General features: G+C 38.7%; 2 protein-coding genes across 6 annotated transcripts in view; both read right to left on the bottom strand.

Annotated features, from left to right (window-relative positions):
- Window positions 1-1696: 1696 nt before the first annotated feature.
- Window positions 1697-9599, bottom strand: LOC137983361 (tyrosine-protein kinase receptor Tie-1-like). Of its 3 annotated transcripts, XM_068830570.1 has the most exons (9): window positions 9412-9599; window positions 8931-9041; window positions 8719-8833; window positions 6622-6744; window positions 5901-5971; window positions 5218-5258; window positions 4340-4436; window positions 3817-3916; window positions 1697-2582 (listed from the first exon to the last, which is right to left on the bottom strand). In XM_068830570.1, exons 4-9 carry the CDS (start codon window positions 6667-6669, stop codon window positions 2520-2522), a joined length of 420 nt encoding a protein of 139 aa, XP_068686671.1. In that variant the 5' UTR covers window positions 6670-6744; window positions 8719-8833; window positions 8931-9041; window positions 9412-9599; the 3' UTR covers window positions 1697-2519. The 3 variants fall into 3 exon arrangements, with proteins under 3 accessions (XP_068686671.1, XP_068686669.1, XP_068686670.1); XM_068830568.1 differs by lacking the exons at window positions 8719-8833; window positions 8931-9041; XM_068830569.1 differs by lacking the exon at window positions 9412-9599 and having other exon boundaries at window positions 8719-9363.
- A 2004-nt stretch (window positions 9600-11603) lies between these two features.
- The window catches only part of LOC137983359 (proto-oncogene tyrosine-protein kinase receptor Ret-like), a 32468-nt gene continuing 24195 nt past the window's right edge, over window positions 11604-19876 (bottom strand). For 2 of the 3 annotated variants that reach the window (XM_068830565.1, XM_068830567.1), the window contains 7 exons: window positions 18920-19042; window positions 17581-17651; window positions 17120-17160; window positions 15943-16039; window positions 14790-14889; window positions 12903-13037; window positions 11604-11711 (listed from right to left, as the gene is read on the bottom strand). In XM_068830565.1, the coding sequence (XP_068686666.1) occupies window positions 12939-13037; window positions 14790-14889; window positions 15943-16039; window positions 17120-17160; window positions 17581-17651; window positions 18920-19042 (531 nt within the window). In that variant the 3' untranslated portion in view covers window positions 11604-11711; window positions 12903-12938. The remainder of the gene's footprint in view (window positions 11712-12902; window positions 13038-14789; window positions 14890-15942; window positions 16040-17119; window positions 17161-17580; window positions 17652-18919; window positions 19043-19876) is intronic. The other variant, XM_068830566.1, reaches the window with a different exon arrangement.

Raw genomic sequence — 19876 nt, 5'->3', positions numbered from 1 at the left:
GTTTTCCCTAGATCCAACTCTCTGCAGTCCCGTCGGTCAGTTTTCAACGTCAGCGGATGATGGCGGACCATGAAACCCAAATCTTACACTCAAAGTAAAGAGTGCTCAAAATTTTTGTAAATACACTTTCAAAATCTGAAGAAAGGAGGACAGTGATTTCTTGATCATAGTAGAACTTTAACATACACCTCTTTCAGTACAAACAAAATGTGATATGATAGAGAACGAAAGGCCGACGAATTTGAGTTTACCTCGGTGTAAAAATCCTGTGAAACGTGTTCTTTGTTTTGTTAGCTCGTGGTACACTTTGTTTTCCTTTCTGTTACGTCATCCGTGAGTTTCACAGGTTTTTGCACCGAGGATGAGCCACGAATTCTAGCGGCGGCTTTAGTTACAGCCTTTTTGACTATAAATCTTATTTTTGGAAACTCCTTTTCGGTTGTCGGAAACTGCAATAATTCATTTAATTACCTTGATGATTGCGATAATTTAACACCAACTAAGAATTGCGTGATTGTCTGATAATGTACTTTGCCCCGATCAGTTTTTTCTCCTGAGTGAATTGTTGAGTTGAGTCGAGTGTTGTAGATTGTAATGCAGAAGAATTAAATTGTGAATATAGAAGGAAACGTTTCTCGTTGTGCGTTTTCGACATCGGTATAACAAGACCGCAAGCAGGTTTTCTGAGCCCACGAGACTGAGCACCCCCAGCAAACTGACAGCAAACGATTTTTTTTAACGAAAACCGCTGGTCAGCAACCGAGCGTTAAAGAGCGTTTTCACATGACGTCACGGCGGCATATTGGAAGATTGAATCAAAGAAACTGAGCAGCCATGTTGGAGGAGTAAAATATTCTTTTGGGAATTGAACTCCTTTTTTATGAAAATGCTTCCTTTTGTTTTAGCATGCAAATATAGCTGCTGGTCACACGAGCGAATACACTATTTTTAAGACCCCTTAATTAGAGGAGTATATATATTCCGTTTTCCCCTCTGACGTAAGACATCAGCGTAACTATGTTTTCTCTCTGTTTTAATTTTTTCTTGTTTTATGCCTTTGGACAATCTGAGTAAACTTTAAAAGCAAGAGTTTGGCGTCATTAGCGAAAAACAGCATATTCTCAGTTTTCACATGACCTAACGTCCGCCATGTTAGTGTCCAGACCCAATCCTCCGGAAAATGAACCCTGTTAACTCGAACCAGTTTTTCAACGCTTCCAAGTTACGCTCTTATTAGAAGGATCGACACCACAACGTTGAATTATGAATTGGCAATATTGTGGTACCAAATGAAACACGAATTATCGCTGAACAAGATGCAGTCATTATTGTGACGTAAAATGTCACCGTGGCAACGGGCAACGGCTGTAAAAAACAACACCCTATATTTTGTCTTAAGTTGCTTATATCTCAAAAACGAACGCGGTGACCCCCATTTTTTTTTATTTCTGAAAAGTAATCAGAAGGACATGAGGAAACTTTTCTGCAAATTTTTAAAAAAATTATGTCGCGTGGATTCAGAGCCACCTTAATTTTGTGATCTCTTAAGGTAGCTCTAATCCTCTGGACAAAATTTATTAAACTTTGCCGAAAGTTTCATCGTGGCCCTCTAATCACTTTTCAGCAATAAAAAAGAGGGGTCACCTAGTTCGTTTTTGAGATATGAGCAACTAAATCAAAATATATAGGTGTTTTTTGCTGGGCTTTCTCGTTGCCAAGGTAACTTATTACATCACAACAATGATCACATCTTGTTTGGAAATAATCTGTGTTTCATATGGTACCATAACATTGCAGTTACGTGATACAGTGTTGTAGCATTATTCGATGTAAACAGGAGTCTTCAAAGTGTTAAAACCCTTTCGAGCCTCCTTAACATGCAAATTTTCGGTGGGGGAAATGTGTCGTTGATCAGATCACGTTACTGAGAACCAAAAATAATAGATTCATTAAAATGGTCCATGAAACCTTTCACACACACCTGAAAACTGGTCATGTGCTTTAAACTGGAACAAAAGACAAAACAAAAAAAAGAAAAAAACATAAAAAAAAAATAATTGGGAAGGAACAGAGTTTAATTTACGGAAAACTGGTTTGGCAAATGACCGCCATTTTTTTGTCTTGGTCTACCAAAATGGTCGCTTGACGTCCTGCGCTTACGCTGTATTTAACAATTATTCGCCAAAGGCGAGGTGAATAATTGTTTTAGTATAATTATATTGATGGTTATTTGAAAAGTGTGCATTTCTTTAAAACAAATACAGTCTTCGTCTCTCACCTCGACAAAACGGCTTGCGGCCATTTTGAAAAACCGCTTAGGTGATTATCGCGTAATAATCACCTCAAGGGTAACCAATCAGCGCAGAGAATTGTCAATAATCACACATGTGATTATAATAAAGTTCTTTACTATATGGCTCGCTATCTGTAGTTCCTTTGCGTGATCACTTATTCGAAATTTCGATTTGAGCTTACGAACAATCTGCACGGTGAAGTCCTCAACGCAAAGTTGTACTAATTCAATCAAGGTCCTCTACATTGCCATACAGATTGCCGTCGTATACGTTCATGTAGATGATTTCCTGAAAGCAAAGATAAGAATAACTATCTTTAGATAAAGTTTCACAGCAAAATCTAACAACTGGGTACGATTCCCAGATCCAGAGACATATGTGGGTTGAGTTTAATTGTTCTCTACTCTGCTCCGAGAGGTTTCTCTCCGGGTACTCCGGTTTTCCACTCTTCTCAAAAACCAATATGGTTTGTTAGGTATTAGTTTGATTTGATTTAAATTTGTACACGACCCCACAAGCTATCCAGCTTTCAAGTGAAGCTATGATCCTCGCAGTTATGAACGAATTTTTTTTGCAATTGCGTAGGGAAGACTGAAAAATTAAGGACTTCAACAAGGTTTGAAATTTTCAGGCTTCTCTACGCAATTGCAAAAAAATGCGAGGACGATAGCTTTACTTGATTTAATATCGGCAGTTTCATATATGATCCATTTCATATATCATTTCATCTTTTATTCTGCTTTATACACTATCGTGTGTGAAAAAAAAGCAATTATTATTATTATTATTATTATTATTATTATTATTATTATTATTATTATTATTATTATTATCATTATTATCAGTATTATAACTGTTAAATTAAGTTTATAAATTGTTATGTCACAAGTGGCTTTACACCAAACATTGGTCTAGTAACTTCGACAGAAACTCACGTGCATCAATATTTATAATTTACCAAATGGATTTAAGCAGGACGTTATAATAAATTTAAATTAACAATGACAATCTTTTGAAACAATCTAGTCCAAATAAGTGAAAAAAAAAAGCAAACTTTTAGAGCGGTAAAATCACTTGGAGACAAAAAAATATTATCTCTTCACAATTTCTCGTGGCATTACTCGACACTCAGGCTTCTCCAGTCCTCTGTAACCATGAAATTCAACTATCTGAAGATGATAATCGGCAATAGTCGGTCCTCTCTTCACGTGACCTCTTCCCGACACATAAATTATGTTAGTGTTACTAATAATTCAATTTCTAACAAGACCTTTTTAAAATCTTTAGAGGAAGGCGAACTACCCCTTTAGCACCAGGGGAAGGTCTGGATACAGCCGTAAAGCCACCAAAAAAAAAAAAAAGAAACAACAAAAAAAAAAAACAAAAAAAAAAAACAAAAAAGCAAAAAAAAAAAAAAAAAAATTACATAATCATCCCGAAAGCCTTCATAAAATTATACCATAGTGATGTGATTTCCTTAAGGAGGTTGCTCTCTCTAAAAATGAAATTAAACGATTCTCACCTTATGACATAGCTGCAATCTCCTGATTGTAGAGCTGATGGCTTCGAATGTTGGTCGATCATTTGGTTCGTTTTGCCAACACTCGCACATCAGGGCATAGCTGAAGAAAGATCAAACCAGAAAGTCCAGTTTTGCAATTAATTTGAGTTAAACAGTATCACGTCTTCGTCTCATACCGAGTTAAAGAACGTCACATTTCGACAATAGCAACTGTGAATAAGTGGGTTGCGTGACTAAAGAGACGTGTTTCCAACAACGTTATATGCGTATCCAACTTTGTTAGAAGCGTTCTTATAACATTGTTGAGACGTGTTCTTCTAACAATGTTACAACGTGTAGGCAGGACTTAATAAGCGTAGATTCCGTTGCGTGAAAATTTGTACGAAAAATTGCAAAGCGTAACTGCGCGCCCTTACTGGCCGAAGGATGGCAAAGATAACTATTCATCATCAAAAAGACCAACACCAAATCTCTTTTTGAACAAACACAAAAGCAAACAATCGAGATCAAACAGTCACTTTACATTTCATCATCCAAGTGTACTGGTTGAGGCATTCGGTAGTTATTCTTCAACATATAAGGAATCCGATGACCTTGAATATCTGGATAAGGTTTACCACCTTAAATGTAATGTGAAAACATCTATTGTCACTTTTTTGTCGTATTTTGTGGTTATAGACTTAACCATCTTTACAAACGACTTGAAAACAAAACCTTCCTGCGATGTTCAGACTCTAGGAATTGTTAGGAAAGGAAAGGAACTTTATTTAAGTGTCTAGTCGTTCTAGCGCTGGAGCGCTAATTGGGGACACTGTAAACTGAAATGAAGAAAGAAAGTAAATCAAGTCAAATATGTCGGTTTTTTGAGCAGAGGGGAAACCGGAGTACCCGCTTTCCCTCCTAAATCCTGCCTGCTTGCTTCCTCGCTAAACGCCCAATAATATACATCATAAAGAGTAAGAAACTTTGCAAAATTTGAGAACTTCGCTGTGATGATGGGCTAACGCCCGAAACGTGAGCCATTTCATAAAAGTGCGACAGCTCGAGCTTTATCAATTAAGGCTCGGATCCAGGATTTGAAATGGTGGGTGAATTTTGTAATAATGTATGAGAACCAAAGCCTGGTTGAGGTGTTTTAGGTCTGTGCCAGAAGGGGGGCTCAGAAAAAAAAAAAAAAAAGGGAGGGGGGGGGGGGGGGGGGGGGGGGGGGGTGAAAATTTACCCATTTCACCTCCCCTGGATCCGCGCATGCAATTCCTTCGATATAACTAAACCAAGACAAATAGCCTAAAGGAAAGTGTAACTACTTACATATGTTTTTAAATTGAAACAAATGCAAAATCCAAGAACATAATGGTAACATAACGACAGAACAAAGAAGTTACCATACCATCAACCTACCAATAGTGAAAATTTCGTAAAGGACAATACCATAGCTCCAACTGAAAATAGAGCCAAAACAGAATACAAGAATTACTCTAATTGTATATGCATTTCGCCGGTGAAATTATAAAATAGTAAAAGGTAAAAACTGTTAAAATGTTTGACTAAACGTTTTCGATCTTGTGATTACTCTGATTTCATCGAGTCTTTTCACGGGAACACAGTAAGCCCAACAAATTGACCTGCTCCAAATTGAGTGGCTTCATAGCTCAGTTGGTAGAGCAGTGCCACCGGCCGCATCACAGAGGTCACGTGTCTTTAAGAGACAATTGCTTAAATTGTCCATTGGATAAGTGCAAGGATCAATTCTCCATTTAGGTAAAAAAAAAAAAAAAAAAAAAAAAAAAAAAAAAAAAACTTGTCACAGCAATGGAATAGCTAATTTAGGAGGGGCTTCTCACGAGGTGAGCGACCACAAGAAGATCTCAATCACCATGATGAAGAAAATTGTTTTTTTGACTGACAAAATTAAATCACGTAACAATGGATTGAGAAGAATGAGCACAGCTCATTCGACAACCTCGCAACCTCGAGCTGGTGACGAGGTGAACAGTTGTCGCACACTCGTTCTGGGGTGGAGGTTCACCACTAAGTTTTTCTCCATTCGCCATGAGAAGGAGGTTGATGTTTGGCATACTCACACATCACTTTGTGTTGTGCATATCCCATAAAGTAACGACTCTATTGCAGTCCACTTTACTGGTAACCGACCCTGCAAATGAAATTTCACTTGTTACAAATTGATGCGATAAATCAGTAACAAAGCTCTTTCAAAGCTCAGCTGGAAGATATTCTCTCTCTCGCATCACATTAACGCAAGCATTAGAGATCTGACCATTAAATATTTCAGCTCTGGTAAAAGTTAAAAGTTGACTTGTACTGCTAAAGTTTTCAAAATTAAATGGGAAAAGTGTGTATACCAACCTCGTTCGATCGACCGTACTTGGGAATAGGAATACATGGAATAGAACTTAGAAATCCTTCGTTTTTACGGAGATTCAAATTAAAATTATTAAACACCTGCTAAAATTCTCTTTAAATAGAACTTTATTATCCTTGTTGCTTCACAACGCCAAATATACGTTTGGAATCATCACTCCACGTATTCTTATTCCGTAATAGCGTCAATCGAACGCACCCTTAATGGAATATTTTTCAGCCTCAAAGACATCATTATGACGTCATATTTAAAATGGCATACGACAGAAAAAAAAACTGCGAAAATGGCAAAAATCTATTTCGTATCAGACAAATTTTAGATGAACCCATGATTAAAAAAAAAAAGACTTTTTCGTAACAACAGAGCTTGAAGTGTTTACTTCCCTGCGAACAACCTCTGGTGAGCAGAAACCTTACACATACCCTCGATCGTTTAAAATAGATATCATTTTGCTGCACGTCTCTTGCCATTCAAAAATCCGTGATTTTACATGTTTCTTCTTCTCCTACAAGCACATTCCTGGCTGCCAAGTCTCGGTGAATTATCTACAGAGATAAAAAATTAAGTAATGATGCGTCAAATAGCAAATATCCAACACAAAAGTGCCCCTTGAAGTCTTAGCATTTGCTACATATCTCCAATAACAATGTTAGTGTTAGCGTTTTTCAAAATGGGGTAAGGTGGGGGCTCTTAACTACAGAAAGACAATAGTTGCTAAGGAAGATTTTTAGTGAAGAATCCTACAAAAAGGTTTGCATTGAATGGTTTTTTTTAAAAGAAGGTGACACACGCTCAAACCAACCCGGTGTGGCCAACACATCAGGCATGTGGACAACCATTTCACCCGGTCAATAGTTGTGCGCATGCGTGATGTGTTAGCCACGCCGGGTGGGTGTTAGCGTGTCACCTTGCTTTCATTGTTGTTCTTTGAAGTACTTTTCCAATGGAAACCTGACATCACTTCAATCAGAACGCGCATGCGCAAGTAGTCCCAGTCCTCTGTCGTGCGTTTCAGTGAAAAACATGCAAAAACTCTTAGGAAACGAAAGGAAGAGGCGGTTTTTTCATCGGATGGAAACCGTGCCATCATTTTTCGTAAACTGTAGCATGGAATTTATATTTGGAGAAAAAAATGGAAGTGATATTTTTAAAAGTGTATCAAAGGAGGGCCATAATTTTGAGAAATAACCTTTTTTAAAATTCATGTTACAGATTTTGTGTTAGAATGTACTCATACTGTTGCATTAGAAAATTTGTGAAAAACATGGTTAACTCGCTGAGTTTTTAGGCATTTTTCTGTTTTGTCACGTGATTTACCAAACATGGTTGTGAGTCGAACCTGACGGCAAAGAAATGTTAAATAGAACACATTTGGCAAAAAAGAATAACTTTAGAGCTAAAGGGACTCGAGATATGACTATTTGAAGGAGTCCATAGCAACAGTTTTGGTAGTTAAGTGCCACCCGCCCCTTCAAGAAGCAGAGTTAAGCGGACACTTGTGACGTCCATTGTCTGAATTCTCATCAACGATTGATGAAGAGCTGGGGAACACTTGCGCTTATTAAATGATCCAATTACTTGCATGTCTGGACATATGCGCATGAGCGAAGTCAGCATGATTCAAATACGATTCAAGCGTACTTTTGCCAGCACCGACCGTTGTGGGAGTCCATATATATTTTTTTTAATGTGAACGCACACACTGATCCTATTGTCAAGGAACTGAAGCTCCTGAAATGATGGGACATTCCCTAATCTGTACTCAGTCGTTTTTATGTCTAGAATTCTTTGATCCGTATTGTTCTCTACGGTAAAACGAGTGGAAAAAAAGGAGAATGCTCTTTCAATTCCATCGCCATTCAACTTTTCCATTGTGTATTCATGTCTTGAAATGTCTTCAACAGAATGTGGCAAAATGTAAATAATCATAGTGTACTTTCGCTTTAATTGCTTGTTTGCATTCACGTGCTGAGATGGCCATGTCAAGGTACAAATAAATTACCAAGTTCTGCAAGATGAATCCTTTGAATGTTTTGTTTTGTACACCAAAATGGCTGCTGTGACGAAACGATCAAAGCAAATCGTCAAGAGCGAATTAGTTAATAAATAATATAAAATACATTGAGGTCTACTACTCTCACTACTGCGTTTTCGAAAATCTACGTTTTCTGTTCCGTTAAAACATATCAAAGTTTTTTATTCACAGCGACCTCGACCATCCACCCTAGAAACTGTGAAACGAAGTAGTAATTTCACGAGAAATTGTAGAGAGATTTGTTGTCTGAAAATTTTCTTTAATATTCGGGAACTTTTAAATTCCTTCCTTCCTTTTAAATGCGCGCACAGGCAGTGCGCGAAAAAAAAAAAAAAAATTCGTACCAGCTGAAAACCCCCCACCCCCCCCCCCCCCCATCACTTTTCTAATGGTTCGTCCCTTAGTAAAAGTTTTCCGTTCTGAGCACGCGCACTTCGAAAAATGTCGGCCTCTAAACCAATCGCGTTCGCAGAGCAGCCATTACCTTTGTCTTTGCTAAAAGGGCGCGGGAGGCTCTGGAAGAAATCCAAAACCAGAGCCACCAAATCCTGGATCTGGGTTGTCTGCGCCTGCGTGAAGTTTTGATGAGACACGGTCGACTGAAATGGTCGACAAAATACAAAACTTGCGTATTGGAATTCGCCCTAGAAAAGTTAGGGAAGGCTGAGTTTGCTCTGAAAGAAGCAGAGTATCAACCTTTAAAATGTGTTGTCTCTCATCGAAAGACATCATTTTAGGATTTGAATTGTGGGTTAAGTTGTATCCTGGGTGATGAAAATCGTCCACGGCCAAAGTCGACGTTGCCGCCTGGAAAAAAAACAAATAAGATGTAGCCGGATATTCTGAAGTTGTTTGATATTCGTATTTCGTTCCCTCTAAAACCCTGTCCGGTCCTCTTTCTACGTCGTTTTTACAAGCCAATCAAAGATGGCCACAATTTGGATTCGACCAGAGGTTCGTATCCTTGGTGCTGACCAAAAAGGATTGCACCTCTGGGGACGAGATTGCCTCCAAACCTTATGCGCATGCTCAGTACGGAAAACTTGTTCTGGAAGTCTACCTCGCCCTCCGATCTAAAAGTTCCTATTTATCAATTAAGTACTACGACTCTAATTATGCCATTGTATTGAGCAATCCTGCGTTTCGAAACAGAATATTCAACAGAATTCCTAGATACCTTCCTCGCTTCCAAATATGCCATACCATCAGCAATTTCCCAGCAAACTTCAAAAGCTGCTCTGATGTAAGAGAACTGGGTCGGTTTTATGTCAGGGTCGTTGAAATATTGGTCATCAAGACCTCGACTCCTTTTCAGAAATCCGAGCAAATCACCGTATGGAATGTACTCGAACATTACCATGATAGGATCTGCAGGGTTTTAAAATAATTAAGATAAGTTAAAAAGCCTCAGTAATGATATCTAGAACGTTTGAAACAGTTGTTGTTCAAGACCATGTGTCTGTGGTGGGTCACAGGTAGTACTCAATATCTTTCCCAGAATCTGCTTTTCTTTCGGTCAGCACCAAGAACACGGACTCTGGCCACTTACTTCCAAATGCACAGTCGTGGTGAAGGTCCAAATTAGTAACCCTTGACAACCACTGTTGTTTCAAATTTCTGAACATGCGTAGATGAGGTAGAAGTTCGTGATTTGCGTACTTCCTTCCTTGAAAGTGGCCAAAGTCCGTGTTATTGGTGCTAAACAAAGAAAAGCGGACTTTGGGGAGGAGACTGATGTTGTACTCTGCATAGGTGCTTAAACAAAGGGCGCGGGTACTAAATTAGCATAGCAGGGCTATTTGGCCGAGAGGAACTTGTTTTGGGGGTCACTTTCACGCTAGTTATCAAATATAACTATATACTTTTCAGTATCACCCAACTAATGGACTAATGCAAATCCTGCACTTTAATTGGCTACGCTACTAGAGGACTATTAGCAATAGTCCTCCAGTCCTCTAGTAGCGAAAAGCGTGACGCTTTCTTTCGTTTTATTCCCTTGCGGCAAAGGGTCTATTTGTTAAATATCCCAAAAAGGCAAGGGTAACTAGATGAACGCACGATTTTGATATCCAAAACAAAGTGTCCTGCTAAGTCTAAGCATTTTGATACCTATTTCCAACAATAGGGAAAGCCGCTCGTTTGTCGTTCACATCGATGAGATACTAATTTTGGACAGAGATCCAAACTGGTTCATGAGATGTGTATGGAAGGACGTTTATAGCAGATCTCACGAACGGAGCGTACACAAGAGAGGCAGAATCTCCTGGAGATTTAGAACGAGGCTGATCGGGTCACATGTCACATGACACGTGACTTGAGCAATTTCATAGTGATCAGGCATTTATCCGTACGGCAATAAATAAGGATAAGATAAGGTAGAAAGACGATACCCCAAAGAGGAACAATGGAAGAAAGGAGGATCGTAGCAGGAAGAAGACAAGATTAGGACAAAAGGGATTAAATTATCAACTCTATCTTCTCCGTGGGAGACAGAGAGATGATGATGACCATAAAGTGGGTGAGGATGAAGATGATTGAATTTCCAGTTTGCTAACATATAGGCACATTTCCTTTGGTTGGCAGTACAAACAAAAGAGGCTCGAAAATATTATTTTAAATCATTTTGTCGTCACCGTCATCTTCGTCATATTTGTCGTCGTCGTCGTCACCCGTTACTCGGAGCAACAAGCAAAATTTAAATGGTGACACTAGATCGAGGTTAAAGTTTTATGGTGATCATGCTTTTTGGGTTTGCGCTCCTAAACTTTGTATTATTATTATTATTATGGTACTCCTTTTCTAGCGATAATTTTCGTCATCATCGTTATTCGTCGTTTTCGTCTTCGTCGTCGTCATTATCGTCATCGTCGTCTTCGTCTTCGTCGTCGTCATCGTCACTGTCAAATTCGTTGTCGTCATCATCGTCATCGTCTTCCCTGCTGTCAAATTCGTTGTCGCCTTCGTCGCCGTCATGATCGTCATCGTCACTGTCGCCTTCGTCGTCGTAATGGTCGTTGACGTTTCGTCGTCGTCATCACATCACCCAAACAATTTTCGTCATCACTTATCATATCATCATCATCACCACAATAGTCATTGACATCATCGTCCTCTTCATCTAATTAAAACTGGTGGTAATTCATTTTAATTTGGTATGACTTCTTAGCCCGGGTTGCTCGAAGCATGGTTGGCGCTAACCTCCGTTAAATATCATGGAAACCTATAGGTTTTGATACCTTTTTACCAACGGTTAGCGACGCTAACCAGGATTCGAGCAACCGGCCCTTGACCTGCTAATGCCCAAACATACTTTGTCAGAAAAGGTGAATACCATGCCTAAAATCTAACTACTTTCAACAACAGAGCTTACTGACAGCGTCACAGCTCCCATCAATCGTATAATATTAGGATGTTGAAGCTGCTTCGTAAGTTCATACTCCGCCAAAAGATGTTCTTTGTTGGACTCTATTGCTTTGACTAGCACAATAACGATAGAACGATTAGTAATAATAACGATTAGTTCACACCATATACCGGGCGAACTTGTAAAACTGAAAACCAGGCCACAGATAATTTCATCCGACAGTTTTAATCTGTGCACAGGTCCTAGTATTTGCTCACGTAACCGTCAATCAATGATAATAATAGGACTAAGTGGAGTTTAGATTTGGTCAGGAATCATACGAGCGATTAACACGACAATCGGACGACCTGGTAGCGGGAGTCCGATTTATTTATCACGAGTATGATTACAGACCGAATTGGACCGACACGAAGTCCTTTTACCAATTATCATAACCGTTACAATTTCCGAGAAAACAAAAGCATTCCTTTTTCACCGTCTAATGTTACAAATTCGTATGATTTTGGAAAAATCCCCAGTTTGGTAGGGTAGGTGGTTGATGTTATGGTTATTGCGATAAATTCTGTGATTGGTGGATTAAGCTGAGAGCACTTAATATGATTGGCTGATGTAACTGTCCGATTACAGGTGTCCGATTGCAGCCCAACTGTCCGATTTTACCGTCCGATAACAACCCTACATAATAGTTACTGAAAAGCAGAGCAGTATTGGACCAATCAAACTTGAGAAATTATAATGGTTATGATTAATTTGCACATATGTGGTACCCTCTGATACAGCCACAGTCAGATTCACATTCATTGGCATAGTCGTCACAAACAGACCGAAACAAACTTAACCAGAGCCCCAACTAAAAAAGTAGTGCATGAATTTTAAGATTAATAAGAAGACACTTTGTGACATTTTGTAATGTGTAGGGAAAGTGCCATGAATTTCACTATGCATGTGTATTGGACATTAGCCCTGTTTACACTCGCAATTTTTCGTGCAAATGTCTCGCAATTTTGTTGCAAATAAAGTTCACACATTTCGAAACAAGTTGATTGATGGGTGTCACACAAGGCAACGTTTCTTGCAACTTCTCCGGTTTTCATGATCAAACGAGATTCAAGGAACGTAATAATAATAATGTCCGTGGCAGGTATGTTACACTGGGCAATTTGTCGTGCAACTTGCAATTGTGCCGCGACGAAATTGCGAGACAAGTTGCACGAAAAATTGCCTAGTGTAACATAGCCTTTATAAAAATGAGAGCCCGCAAGAGGGCTATCTTCAACTCCTTATATTTCCTCACTTTGTTTTACCTTTTGGAATTTTAATAGCCACAATTCCAAGGTCATCTACAACCGCCTTAGCGACAACGCCAAATGCCCCTTTGCCAATGTACTTCTCGATACGAACTTTTCTCGAGGGTATTCCCATTCAGGTTTATGTGCCTGCTAAACAAAAAACGGCGCGATAATACTTTTGAAATGACTTATTACTTAGCATTTTCAAAAACAACAGATATTCGATCGGAGTCTTCTGACTTTTTTCGAGAAATCTTTTCCCTTTTTTTGAGAAATCTTCGTTTTAAAGAATTGGTATCTTGATCCTTAGTGGTAAAGTGAAAAGAAGCGGTTTGTAAGACGTAGAAACTCCGAGTTCAAATCCAGTCCACAGACACAACTTTATTTTCCTTATTTTCTCTGCTACCACAAGTCATGGGGCAAAGTCTCCTAAATTAACGATAACAGTAAATTCAACAGAAACTAGAAATTAACTTTTAATAGTTAATTTAGAGGAGAGATCATGTTAGCACAATAAACGCAGGCCAAAATTTGCGATTTTCCTGATAAACTAATTGCTAGCCAACGGGGCGCTTGTCCAAAAATGCGCCCAATTTTGACATCTAACAAAATGCGTCCCTTCATCAAGTCTAAGCATTTGCTATCTCTTTGCAGCAATAAGGTAAGGGTAAAAGTTAACGTTATTTGTAGATTAGGGTAAATGCAGTTGTTTATTCTTACGTGAGAAGCAACATTTGGGGGACACTTGTGGACGTTAATTGTCTGAATTCCCAGACACGAGTGATGTTACGTTGAAGTTGGCGAGAAAGAAAAGGGGACACTTTGTGACGCTTATTGAAATCCGCTTGCATCTAATCAGCGTCAATCCTGGGCATATCGTGTACTCCGGTTTTCCTCTTTCCTCAAAAACCAATATGATTTGAAACTTAATTTGATTTCATTTGCTATTCAGCTTTAAACATTATCATGTGAAATAAAAATCTATTATTGTTATTATTATTATTATTATTATTATTATTATTATTATTATTGTTATTATTGTTATTATTATTGTTATTATTATTGCTATTATTATTGTTATTATTATTGTTATTATTATTATTATTATTATTATTACTAATAAACCAAATTCTAAATTGTTCTGTCGCAAGTGGCTTTAAGCCAAACCTTGGTCTAATAACTTCGATAGAAACTCACGTGTATCAATATTTATAATTTATCAAATAGATTTAAGCAGGACGAGATATCCAATTGAAATTTACAATGACAATCTTTAGAAACCATCTAGTCCAAGTAAATGTAAAAAAGCCAACTCTTTCAAATTTCAATCTTAAGATGTTTGGGACAAAAACTACCCTTAGTACTTTAACATCTTTCTTGGTGACGAAATTAGAGCTGCGAAAAAACTTGTGAACAATTTTTATGTGTTTATTTTCAGTATTCGAACAAAATCGCTTGTTTTATCATTAGATGTTTATTTTCAGTGGTGACAAAGTAATCTATCTCTTCACAGTTTCCCGTGGTATTACGCGAAACTCAGGCTGCTACAGTCCGCTGTAATGATGAATTCTACTTATTAATTGAAAATCAACTATTTGAAGATGATAATCTCAAGTCAAAAGGCAATGTTCCTTTCTACACATGACCTCTGCCCACACATAAATTATGTTAGTGTTGCTAATAATACAATTTCTGACAAGAGCTTTTTGAAATCTTTAGAGAAGGCTAACAACCCCTTTAGGACCGGGGAAGGTCTGGATACAGCCGTAAAGCCGCACCGAAAAAAAAAAAAAAAAAAAAAGAAAGGAAATAATCCCAAAAGCCTTTATAAAATTATTTAACATAGTGATGTGATTTCCTAAGGAGGTTGCTTTCTTAAAAATGAAATTAAATGATTCTGACCTCATGACATCGCTGCAATCTCCTGATTGTAGAGCTGATGGCTTCGAATGTTGGTCGATCATTTGCATCGTTTTGCCAACACTCGCACATCAGGGCATAGCTGAAGAAAGATCAAACCAGAAAATCCAGTTTTTCAAGTATTTCGAGACAAGAGTAGCACGGTTGCTGTCTCATACCAACTTTGTATATCGCTTGCCTGCCTCTAGTGGAGTAACCTCAATGCTTTTATGTCAAACTACGTCTGTCAAGCCTTATATAAGACCTTGTACAATTAACGTTCTCTACTTTTCAACCAATTCTACCAATAAAAAGTAATGCCAACTACGACCATTCATATTTATTTTAGCTCGGAGTATACAGTAGACCTACGGCTTAACGTCCAGATGAAAGATGACGAAAAAGTGCCATCAGTTGAAGAGACGTAAATACACGAACAGGAAGACGTTGATACACTGATCAATTTCATTTTCAACACCATTGCGAGACAAGTTGTATGAAACACTGCCCAATGCAAAACAGCTTTCAACGGCCAAAAAAGTCGCAAACTCTTGTCCTGTTGCGCAGCGCAACAGCCATGTGTGCAACTTGCTTTCCAATGTTGCCCATGGCAAGCAATTGCGCATGTTGGGGATGCCGGGGGGTGAAAGGGGGAGGGAGGATTGCAGGGGGTAGGGGGGCGCAGTGGTGAGAGCACTTGCCTCCCATCAATGTGGCCCGGGTTCGATTCCAGACTCGGCGTCATGTGGGTTGAGTTTGTTTGTTCTCTTCTCTGCAGGAGAGGTTTTTTCTCCGGGTACTCCGGTTTTCCTTCTCCTCAAAAACCAACATTTGACTTGATTTGCGTTGATTGTTAATTTCAGTTTACGGTAACCCCAATTAGTGCTGCACCGCTAGAACGGCTAGACCCTTTCCTTTCCATTGTTCGGGCTCTGGAAACGAGAAAGAAGCAAAGAGCGCGCCGAAATATTTGCGTTTCTGGCCTTTAACAAGCTTAAATGGCGTTGCGTGAAAAGTTGCGCGAAAAATTAAAAAAACGAAACTGCGCCTTACTCGCCGGAGGACAGCAAAGACCACTAACAATACACCATGAAAAAGAGCAACACCAATCTTTTGTTAGATAAACACGAACAATCGAGATCGAACAGTTACTTACATTTCATCATCCAAGTGTACCGGTTGAGGCATTCGGTAGTTATCCTTTAACATATAAGGAATCCGATGATCTTGAATATTTGGATAAGGATTACCACCTTAAACAGAGTGTGAAAACATCCATTGTCACTTTTTTGTTATCTTTGGTGGCAGACTCCTGCAATCTTAAAAACACTGGCTGTGCTTTCCTCCTAATTCCTGCCTGTCTGGCTGGCTATGTGCCCTCCCTATGTTCAGGTCCAGGCTGGTCTGCACATGTCTGATCTCGGCGTGCCATACTTCTCCAAGATTCTGTGCCATGACAGAGTCGACAACACCTCCACTGTGAGGTGGTTGTCACCTCACAAGTCCTACGTATCCCCTTATGTGAGGGAATTCATATTTTATGTATAGCAAATTGAACAAACACGGATACATTTCGGGATTTATGGGAACGAGTGATGTTTTGAAAGCTCTGAAGTTAGTTCAATTTAAGAACTTTCAAAACATCACGGTTGACCATAAATCACGAAAGGCACGGGAAAGGTCACACTATCTTTATTTACTTCATATTCAACAAAATTACTTCATGAGGGTCTCCAATGTGGTTCTTTAATCCCGCCATCCCGACCAAAATTTCTCTTCATTGCGAAATCCGAACGTTTTTGTCGGTCAATTCCGATCCCGGTCATGACGTCACAGCACGATGTTCAAACTTCGTGATCAGTTACACCAACAGTTGATTTAGAATACACCTTGTAAGTTATTTCCACTGACCAACCATGATCCATTTGACCTTAATTTTAGCATTCGCATGCAATCACACTTTTGAAACCGAAATGATACGTGATTGTCCATTATAAGTAGTATTTGAATCTTTTTATATTTTCCACTTTGTTAAACTCGGTTGTAAGTTTAGCAGTGCACAGGCCTACACGACTCCCTAGCGCGTGTTTTAGCCTTTCGGTTTTGTAATTTGAATCCCACGAGTATATATTTGATTGACCACCCTCTTTTTGTAATATATGAGGGGCGGGTCTTTTAGATTTCTTTGAGCAATGGTTGTCGCTCTATTAACTGCCAGTCTTTCATGAGGATTTGTTTCAAGTTCGTCGTTAAATTGAATCAAATGCGAAATCCAAGACTATAATGGTAAGATACAGATAGAGAACAAAGAAGTTAGAAATACATCAACCTACCAATGGTGAAAATTTCGTAGAGGACAATACCATAGCTCCATCTGAAAATAGAGTCAAAACAGGATGACCAATACAAGAGTCACTCGAACTATACGGTAAAAAATCTTGTCTCAGCAATGGTATAGCTAATTTAGGAGGAGCTTCTCGCCGCGGCGAGGTGAGCGACCTCAAACCTCGTTTGTTCAAAAGGTGGATAACCCTGTGAACCGGATAAACCACTTTCCAGCGGAACCGATTGAGTTATGCAGAACAGAGGTATGAAAAACTTTGGCCAAAAGACCTTAATCATTCTGATTTAGCGAGATGTAAAAGCGGACCTTTAAGAGAGAATTGTTTTTGGCTGACCAAACTGGTCAGGAAACGAGGTCGAACAGTTGTGGCGTACTCGTTCTGGGGACCAGGTTCATCACTAGGTTTTCTCCATTAATCTTGAGAAAGAGGTTGATGTCTGCCATACTCACACATCACTTTGTGTTGTGCATATCCCATAAAGTAACGACTCTATTGCAGTCCACTTTACTGGTAAGCGACCCTGCAAATGAAATTTTAGTTGTTACTAATTTATCCGATAAAGCAGTAACAAAGCTCTTTCAAAAGTCAGCTTGAAGATTTTCTCCCTCACATCACATTAACGCAAGCATTGTAGACCTGACCATTAAAAAATATTTCAGCTCTGATTAAAGTCAAAAGTTGACTTGTACTGCTGCTGCGTGTCTAAATTGTTAATTTCAGTTTACAGTGTCCCCAATTATTAATGCTCCAGCGCCAGAACGACTAGAGTGTTAAATAGAGTTCCTTTCCTTTCCCTATTCGGATAAAGGAATACATGGAATAGAGGTTAGAAATCCTTCGTTTTTACGGAGATTCACATTAAAATTGTCAAACACCTGCTGAAATTCTCTTTGAAACATATCTTTATTATCCTTGTTGCTTCACAACGCCAAACATACCGTTTAAAATCACTCCACGTACACTTATTCCGGAATTGGGTCAATCGAACGCACCCTTAATGGAATATTTTTTCAGCCTCAAAGTCATCATTATGACGTCACACAATTTAAAATGGCGACGACAGAAAATAAGACTGCGAAAACGACAAACAAATTATTTTTAATCCGACAGACTTTAGATGAGCCCAGGATTACAAAAATGTGACTTTTTTGTAACAGCAGAGCTTGAATTTTAAAATATAAAAAAAATGTCTGTACTCAGAGCGCAATTAAAAAATTAAACGGGGGATATTTCGTTCGCAGTCCACCGAACTTCGTCAGCCACAATGCAAATTTCAATGTTAACAAGGGTTATATAATGATCCCGAGGGAGCTAAGATGGTGTCATCGATGCTTGCTAATTGGAAGCCATTGTCTCTGTTCAAAGAGGGCTTATGTAATCTTATCTCAATTGCATCCCTTATGCGGCGTTTGAATGTGTTACTTTACGTGGCAAGAACTTGAAATTTACATTTTGGCTGACGACGTTCGGTGGATCCAAACGAAGTATCCCACTTTTAAGTCTTCTGAGGGTCTTTCTGCAGGTAGCGGAAAGCATTATGTTTTTGGTCAGTTGGGATTAGTCTTTATTTGGAGTTGTTTTGTTTTCAGTCTTTGTTTATTTTGTTTCACGTAATTTCTGCTCCGGTACCTGCAGAAGCTTCCTCTTTAAATTACTCTCTGAGTAATCCAATTTTGTATTTTAAACTCATGATTACAGAGCAGGAAAACAATATTTTTGATGATACAAAACTTGAAGTGTTTACTTCCCTTGCGAGGAACTTCCGGTGACCAGAGACCTTACACATACCCTCGATGGTTTAAAATAGATATCATTTTGCTGCACGTCTCTTCCCATTCCAAAATCCGTGATTTTACATGTTTTTTCTTCTCCCAAAAGCACATTCCTGGCTGCCAAGTCTCGGTGAATTATCTACAGAGTAAAAAGTTTAAAGTGAAATATCAGCACAACTTTGATATCCGACCGCTTAAGGTGTACCTTTAAGTCTTAGCATTTCATACATATTTCCAACGATAACGTTAGTGTTAGCGTTATTTTTAGGTGATGTAGCAGCTCTAGTAACATATAATGTGATTGGCTAGCTACCATAGCCAATTATAAAATAACTAGGATAGTACGCGCAATCTCATTGGTCAATAGCTGCGTTTAGATGAGAGTATGTAAACGCGGCTGTGAGATCTCACGAATTTTGATTGGTTATGTATTGTCAGACGCGCGTTTTGATTGGTTGGTAGGAAATATGAGAGAGTGTCAAGAAAATCTGTTTCAATCAAAACGTGAAAGAAACCATTTGTTGAATTATCTTTGAGAAATATTTTATATAAGCAATAGAAAACTTTTTTTCCTGTGTTTGCATAGCCTGATATAAACACTCGAGGGGTTGGGAGAATTCGAGACAGTTATGCAAACCCGAGACGAAGTGTTTATATCAGACTATGTAAACACAGAAAACGTTTCCTATTGCTTAAAAGCAAAAGACTAAACAGTTGAAACATTGACTTCAAAACAATAGAAGCTGCTTACAATGCCAAACAATAGCAGGTTATAAGAGCTGCTACATTACTGTTATTTTTAGGTTTGGTTAAGGAGCAGAGCTTAGTGGACAATTTTTGACGTCAATTGCTTGCATTCTCATGAACGATTGGTATTGAAGTTGAGGAGAAGTGCCAGGGGACACTTCGTGATGCTTATTGAAATCTACTTTCATCTAATTACCTGCATGTCTGGACATGTGCGCCGTGATTC

The sequence above is a fragment of the Montipora foliosa genome, chromosome 13 (assembly GCF_036669935.1).
Source record: "Montipora foliosa isolate CH-2021 chromosome 13, ASM3666993v2, whole genome shotgun sequence".
NCBI classification, from domain to species: domain Eukaryota; kingdom Metazoa; phylum Cnidaria; class Anthozoa; order Scleractinia; family Acroporidae; genus Montipora; species Montipora foliosa.
Note: the sequence above shows the minus strand (reverse complement) of the source record. Positions and strands in the feature narration are given on the sequence as shown.

What these genes read in the sequence shown, in the direction of transcription:
- LOC137983361 (XM_068830570.1), bottom strand. Translation starts at nt 6,669, where the DNA reads ATGGCAAGAGACGTGCAGCAAAATGATATCTATTTTAAACGATCGAGG. An exon ending in TCTATTTTAAACGATCGAGG is followed by an intron (nt 5,972 to 6,621) that starts GTATGTGTAAGG and finishes TTTCATTTGCAG; the next exon opens with GGTCGGTTACCAGTAAAGTG. An exon ending in TGCACAACACAAAGTGATGT is followed by an intron (nt 5,259 to 5,900) that starts GTGAGTATGCCA and finishes CTCTATTTTCAG; the next exon opens with TTGGAGCTATGGTATTGTCC.